The 7,941-nt window shown below is 42.1% G+C and overlaps 1 protein-coding gene across 1 annotated transcript in view; it reads right to left on the bottom strand.

The window, feature by feature from the left end:
- Positions 1-6,624, bottom strand: part of LOC107703609 (MTSS1-like protein) — an 81,586-nt gene extending 74,962 nt beyond the window's left edge. Inside the window, exon 1 of the mRNA XM_016506303.1 lies at positions 6,138-6,624. Coding sequence (XP_016361789.1) covers positions 6,138-6,221 — 84 coding nt within the window. The 5' untranslated portion in view covers positions 6,222-6,624. The remainder of the gene's footprint in view (positions 1-6,137) is intronic.
- Positions 6,625-7,941: the final 1,317 nt, after the last annotated feature.

The raw sequence follows: 7,941 nt of genomic DNA, 5'->3' as shown, positions 1-7,941 counted from the left end.
TACTGCCTATGAGTCCTCTGATCTCCCCTCACCACTGGGAGTCAAGGCTCACTCGACCCGAAGTATGGCGGCCTCCAAGGCCTTCCTAGCAGGTGTATCTATGCAGGACATCTGCAACGCAGCAGGATGGTCCACGCCCCTCACTTTCGTCAGATTCTATGGCCTTGATATGCGAGCCACTCCTGGCTCTTCTGTTCTCTTGTCTTAGCTGTGCTCTTCCACACTAGACAGGGATTTTCAAGTCTGGCGGCATGGGCATTCTCATTCCCGTAGTGTCTTCGGACGCAGCTCAAGTTCCTGAAGGGGAACGTCTCCAGGTTACGTATGTAACCATGGTTCCCCTAAGAGAACGAGACGCTGTGTCTCAGAGCCATACTTCCGGCATCCCTGCGAGCGCTTGCTTCATTCCTTGAAGCTGAAGCCAGTTCCACCTCACGTGCCTTTATAGCTTCCTGGTCGCTACGTCACCCGCCTATGACGTCTCGCCCTTCCATCGGACTGATTACACATGTGATTCAGAGCACGGTCACGCTGGGGGCGTTCCCGTAGTGTCTTCGGACGCAGCGTCTTGTTCCCTTCGGGGAACCATGGTTACATACGTAACCTGGAGACGTTTCTCCATATTGTTACTGTTATAGTTGTGATGTGGATTGTGGACTTCCCTATTCTAAAAGAATTAGAACAATTAATAAAATTTTATAATTATAGTTATCGTTAGTGTATTTGGTGTGAATAAGCCATAGGACAGGACAAGAAAATGATTTTGGTTAACCTAAATTTGATAACCATTAAGCAACATTACAGCTGTTTCTTCGATTATGGTCACTTCCAGCTGTGTGGACACTTTCTAGTTTGTTATTTGTCCACTAATAATGTCCAACAGTAGACATACATGCATCCCAGGAGCACTGTTTCTTTTATTTTTGAAAGTAAATAATGAAAATTCACACTGCACTGCCATTTCTGCCACATCTCAAATGATATTGTGTTTTCTGTGGTAGAAACGACAGTGGTGGAAATGACATTTTAAACATTAACATTAAAATATCAGCTAATTTCCTAGCAAACATTTTATGCATCTTAAATACACACATTAATTTATATTTGTATTAAATTATATATTACACATTACACATTAATTTATATTTAAATTAAATTATATATACATAAAATTCTCACACTTTGTCTCATACTGACAGAATAATAGCTTGATTGGAAATAAGGCCCAACGTATGATCTGTATAACATTTACCTTTATATTTAGAACTTTATATTTTTAAGCACAGATCATATGTCATAATTCATTTTAGGTCTTTCCCTTGCTGACAAATAATACAAAATGATGATTCATATTTTTTATGAAGGATTTTCATATTTTAGATCAGTCAAGCCAGAGCCAAGATTTTTTAATGTGATATTAATATAACTAAAAGACAAGGTTGAAATCAAATCTTTTTGTGTTTACATAATTACTCACTTACTTACATTTAAATGTAATTTTAATAAAAATCAACCCTTGGAACACAAAAGCACTCAAAGCCAAAGAAACACCCTTATATACCATGATCCAGTGGGGAACCGTCAGGGCCCTCTAGGCCCTCAGAGAGGGCCTAAACTATTGTAAACAATATTTACAATTTTAAAATATTTTTTTAAATGACAAACTTTTCAATATTATTTTTTATAAAAAGTCATAATTTCCAATTTTACTTAAACAATTCATAATTTCACAATCATCATCTAAATAAAATAAATACAATTTATGTAGAAATAAACTCTTCAAATCTGCCTATTCAGTGAATGCGTTAAATGAACTCCGCCCATTTTCTCCATATTAGAATGTTTCCACCTAGCGTTTGCGGCTCTGTGATTGGTGGTCCAGCTATGCAATTACAGAGGGCCAAGCAATAGTAAATCAATGGGAGCGTAATTTTAAATGACAGGAAAAAATGACCAATCATATCTTTCCTCTAAATGGGCGGGCCTTGTTATCACTAACTTTATGACCAGTTCCGCCCACTGTGGGATCTCTATCGAAAAAAAATATATACGCTGATAAACTAACTAGCTATTATTCACGTCACGATGGAAGCCGCAAATAACGTAAATGAGGACATTTACTGGGCCGCTGTGCCAATAATAATATTATTTAATATAAACACTGCTTGTTTGTAATGAAGTGTCTGTTGCTAAGTTGTTTTGCTGTAAGCGCTGTCATGATGTGTTGGCTTACATTTAACATTACGTTTGTTGGTTTTGTGCACAGACCGATTGTGTGATGATGCATTTGTAATGAGGATTTTCACTTGATCAGTCACTCTTGCTGCGCTGTTTTCTTGTTGCATTTCTGAAAGGCGGTCGCACACCAGACGAGAAGCGCAGAGCCGCCACTGTGCGTTGCGTGACTCTAGGGCAACTTATAGCACACCGGACGAGTCGCGTTCAGTTCGAGATGGCAGTCCAAAACCTTTAATCTGCTCTCCAAACAGTCAAACATTCACTTCAAGAATGAGCAAGTAGTGTCAATGAGTTTGAAGTTCGGTGATTAAAAAAAGAACAGAGCAAACAGAATGAGAAAGTGCGGTCAAAGCACGGAGGCCGGTGGTGTAGAAAACAATGTATTGGAATATTAAAGACATGGTGTGGCGCAGCACTGCGCTTCTCATCCGGTATGTGACCGCATTAAGGCTGGAATAGCCTCTAGTTTCAAAGGTGGAATTGTCAAAGATGACTTTTAGAATTAGACTCTGTAAACTAGGCTGGTAGTCTGTTTTCCACCCCGACGAGGGTAGGGGGAGAGGGCCAAGGTTCAAAAATCACGTTTCGCTACTGCCATGATCCCAGTTCTATCTCCAGACAAACATTCAAAGGATTACTAAAGGCAGAGCTCAGATTCAGTAGCCAGGCAGAATGAGATCTAGACCGAGTGTGTGAGTCTATATGAGCGTCTCTGCTCTATACAGGCTGGTATGCACAACTCAGTGTGAGGCATGCGAATGTAAACAGCAGTGATATACAACAGGTCCAGCTGGCAAACAGACAACTGTGTGCTTGTGTCATCATCATGTCTAACGCTGGTGTCCCTTTCACGCTTGCTTAGGGCCCTTTCACCTAAAGAATGAGGGTAAGAATGTGGGCCTAAATATGACAGCCCGCCCCACTCCTCAGTCATTTCCATCTCATTTCTCCTTCCCCCTCCCTTCAAATCCGATCATCCTCCCCCCTCCATGATCCAGAGCCATACTCATAACAACCCTTTTACAACAATGCCCTCCTAAGACCCAGACACAAAAACACACATATAGCAAACATACGTTGATTTAAAAATCAAAATGATGTTCACATTCCCCTGTGGAGTTAAACAGAGTCATATATGGCATATTATTCCTTCCTGTTCCTATTTGGCAAGAAACAAGTAATCATTCACATACAGTTCAATGTTTTTTCCAACAGGCTAGTTTCCAAACAGCATTCTTCAGATCTGCTGAGTGATGAAGAGCGCTAGAAGAACAGTAAGCTGAATCTATACTTTATTGATTCCGTTGTGGAATTTGGGCTCCTTGTTTATTCCAGTACTGTTGGGATCTCAGAGAAGGAACAAAGAAGATCCAACTGACATTCTGGTGATGAGACACATATGACAAGTGAGCTGGCAATACCCACAGGCTACCCACATCCCACAAACAAAGACATGCAAAGGCAGAAGCAGAGAGAAGACAGTGGTAGATGTTCAAATCTTGGCTCTTGAACAGTAACTTCATTTTTAGATTCTTTACTGAATGAATTGCCAGCACTTTCTTTGAGTAATCATCATAAAATTGTTGAACTTAACTCTCTTTACAGTCCTCAGCTGTGTTCCTGCTTTTCCCATCTCAGTATAGCAATATCAGAGGATGGCGAGGGCAAACCGAATGTCTGCACAGAGTGAGCTTGAGCGAGACCAAGAACAGCGCAGCACCTGAATCAACCTACAGCTTAAAGCTGAAGCCTGGATCTAGGTCTCTCAGACAGTGCATCTCATTCATGACTGAACTGTGCCAGACACCATGTGCCAATGCCACTGTATGCTCAATATCATTCAACAGACATGCATGTCATGACCCATATTTCGCAATCCCCATTTACAGTAACAGCATGGAAGCAAATTGGACCACGAGTGTGCTGGAGAAGCAAGAGTTAAATATTGAATGAGAAGAGAATATCTTTGTAAGCAGAGCAGAGAGAACAGATGCAGATGCTGCTCAGAGCTGTTAGACCTTAAGAAAATCACGTCTTTTTGTCAATACAGTAAAAAGACCGTGATAGTAACAAACAGCTTCAGGGCTTCTCAAGAGAGACAAGATATCTGGTCGCTATTGGATTTCACTGGCTGAATGTTATTGCCAGAGCGTCAGTAATGCATGGAAACGAGTCCCGAATCCCGGTCAACATTCAAAACGAATGTGCGTCCTTTTCACTATGTGGTTAAAGGGGTGGTTGACTGGGTTTTTTCTAGGCTTGATTGTGTTTATGGGGTGCAGTCTAACATGTGTTCATGCTTCGTTTTTTAAAAAACGCATTATTTTTCACATAATTTACCTTTATTCCACACCGATCTGTCCCTTCTCTAACAAATGCCTCGATTATTTCCTGTTTTTATGAAGCCCCTCCCTCAGAAATACGCGATGGGCTGAGATTGGTCAGCTGGCTCAGTGTGTTGTGATTGGCTAAACCGCCTCTACCGCGCTTCTGAACATCCCGCCCCTCAAGCTCAGAATGTGCTCCGGTTGTATTGTAAACAATGACGTCCTCTATATTGCTTATCAATTTGAGCCTGATTGAGACGCAGAGAATATTAATGAAGAGGATCGCGCAGAACCTGTGCAAGCACTGCCCTTAATGGTATGTTTGTTTGTTGTTGTCCCATACTTTTAGATACGCTGTTGCTTGTAAATGCTACTGCTTCTGTTAGCTTTTAATATATGGTTTTATTCTGATTAAAGCTTTAATACAGCACAGCAAACGTACGCACGTCCATGTATAATGCTTCTCATAGCTATGTGAAAATAAGTGTATAAATGGAACAGTTTGTTGGAGCTGATCTGACGATCTGAATGAGAGAGATGCAGAGCATGTGTAGAGCAGAGGAACGCTAGGAGGAACAGGATTGAGAACCTGCTGAATCCATTAGAATCGTTAGAAGACAGAACCGTGATTCATATATGAACAGATTTTTACGTGCACCCCTAGTACCCCGAGCATGGCCTCGCCCGCTTTGCTGCGTGTTCCCAGAGGCGGGGTTTATCTGGGTTCGTGACGTAACGGACCTGGGAATAAGCTCGTTGTAGTCCCTTACCAGTCGTTTTTGTAGGCATTAAACTGCCAGAATTTTAAAAGACGATATCGCCGTTTGCATTGAACTTTCAGCGCTGCAACTTTGCAGATATTGTTTATGCTCCAACAGCAACATTACACACTAACTAACGTTAAAAAAGTGAAATCGCAATCAACCACCCCTTTAAAATATTAAACCCGACAGAAGATCAATACGGTGTTTTCATGCGAGCGCGGCCGCTCTTTTACGCTCATAGACCCAATGATATGACGGAACGCTGCAATCCGTCAGACAGACGCAACAAATCTCACGGTGTGTGTGACACGGAATGGCGCGCGGCCGCATCTGCTTAATCAGCAGCAGCTCAGTCTGTTTCCCATTGTGTGTGTGTGAAACCCCCTCCATTTCCATGCACAACATTCTCATGTGGATACAGTGTATTCCACCGCACCGGCATTAGGGCGAACCGTATGGAGTTGCCTTCATAATCTAATGTAGCCTATAACCTAATAGGCCTCTATGTATGTATGTAGGTATACATGCATGCATGTATGCATATATCTATGCATGCATCTATCTATCTATCTATCTATCTATCTATCATTCATAATCAGGGAGGATAGTGAATGTCATATAGCGCTCCCCCTGTCATTTAGGTCAACCATGAATAGGCGATTTTATAGCTATTGCATTATGGTTATTTGCTCAAAGCCACTTTAGTGATAAGGGGTTTGAGAGCTTCACCATCTGCATGCTGGTCACGCTCGTGAAGAATATACGGTTATTTGTGTTACATGTGTAGCGATCGTGTCAAACCTCTCACCTTCATATCATTGACAATCGCCTGGAATAATCCACCAAGCGCGCCGCACTCCTTCTCCACCGACTCCAAATTTATATTATCCATCCTCAGTGAATATCCTTCTGTGAAATTACTTCCACAATATCCAGACGAGACGTGTGTGAGAGTGTTTTTTGAGAGCTAGATTTCAGCAGAAATCGTTGCGTCTTCAGCTGTCGGTTTGCCCAGAGGATTGAGGCAGATGATGGGGAGAGACAAGAGAGAGGTGGGTTACTCTCTCTCTCACTCTCTCTCTCCTCGGCTCTGGTTCTACTCTCCGCGGTTGGTGGAGGTTAGGCTCGTGGATGGCCCCGCAATAGTCACGGTCATCTTCGGACAACGATGCGGAATCGAGCTGAATGGATGTGAGAAGCGGAGTGCGCCACCCGCCCGGCAGAGACAGCTGAGTGAGTGTACAGAGTAGCAGCCTCGCAATGCGAGAGAGCCAGTAACTCGATCCATGCGAATCGTATTGAGCAGAACCGTTACTCTTGTCACATGGAGGCCAGAGGGAGGAGGGAAGAGAGAGGGGACACAAACACACAGACCGACCGATGCGAGTTATTCTGTCTGAATCTGAAACTAATTTAACTGAGGTCTGAAACTAATTTATTGTGCATCTTTTTTTATATATATATAAAATAGTAGTAGTAGGCAACTTGTCATATTGAATATTGTTGTGTGTATCCAGTTGAGTATGATCAGTGCCTGAAACTATTAAAGGAGTAGTTTTACCCTATTGTAAAAGTCATAGAGGTTTGGAACGACATGAGTGTGAGTAAATGATAACAGAATTGTCATTATTGAGTGAACTGTCCCTTTAATGAAAACCATATCAGTTTGGATATAAAGGGTGGGATTCAATCTGCATATTCAGGGACTTCATTAATGCCAAAGTTGTTCTGTGATAAATGATAATGAAGCTGAAATGAGATTTCCTGATTATGTCTTGCTGCTGTGATAAAGACCCAATCATCTTGTTCTCTTGCCACAGTGGAAAGGGGGAGAATGACGCCCTCTCTTAAAGATTCAAAACCAAGGTCACGGAGCCTGAGTGGTCATTGTCTACAAAACCGGGTGTCACATTTACAGAAATAGTTTTAAGGTCTCTCCCTCTAAACTCTTTTGGGAATTCTCTTACATTACATCTCTGCTCTGCTTTTTGCAAGAATTAAGTCAAGACACTCATCCCGCCTCCCGCCCCTCAAGCTCAGAATGTGCTCCGGTTGTATTGTAAACAATGACGTCCTCTATATCAATTTGAGATTTGAGCCCGATTGAGACGCAGAGAATATTAATGAAGAGGATCGCACAGAACCTGTGCAAGCACGGCTCTTAATGGTATGTTTATTTGTTGTTGTTCATAGCTATGTGAAAATAAGTGTATAAATGGAACAGTTTGTTGGAGCTGATCTGACGATCTGAATGAGAGAGATGCAGAGCATGTGTAGAGCAGAGGAACGCTAGGAGGAACAGGATTGAGAACCTGCTGAATCCATTAGAATCGTTAGAAGACAGAACCGTGATTCATATATGAACAGATTTTTACGTGCACCCCTAGTACCCCGAGCATGGCCTCGCCCGCTTTGCTGCGTGTTCCCAGAGGCGGGGTTTATCTGGGTTCGTGACGTAACGGACCTGGGAATAAGCTCGTTGTAGTCCCTTACCAGTCGTTTTTGTAGGCATTAAACTGCCAGAATTTTAAAAGTCGATATCTCCGTTTGCATTGAACTTTCAGCTTCGTAACTTTGCAGATATTGTTTATGCTCAAACAGCAACATTACAC

The sequence above is a fragment of the Sinocyclocheilus anshuiensis genome, unplaced genomic scaffold, assembly GCF_001515605.1.
Source record: "Sinocyclocheilus anshuiensis isolate Anshui unplaced genomic scaffold, SAMN03320099.WGS_v1.1 scaffold1440, whole genome shotgun sequence".
In the NCBI taxonomy this organism is placed as follows: domain Eukaryota; kingdom Metazoa; phylum Chordata; class Actinopteri; order Cypriniformes; family Cyprinidae; genus Sinocyclocheilus; species Sinocyclocheilus anshuiensis.
This window is presented reverse-complemented; position numbering and strand designations above follow the sequence as displayed.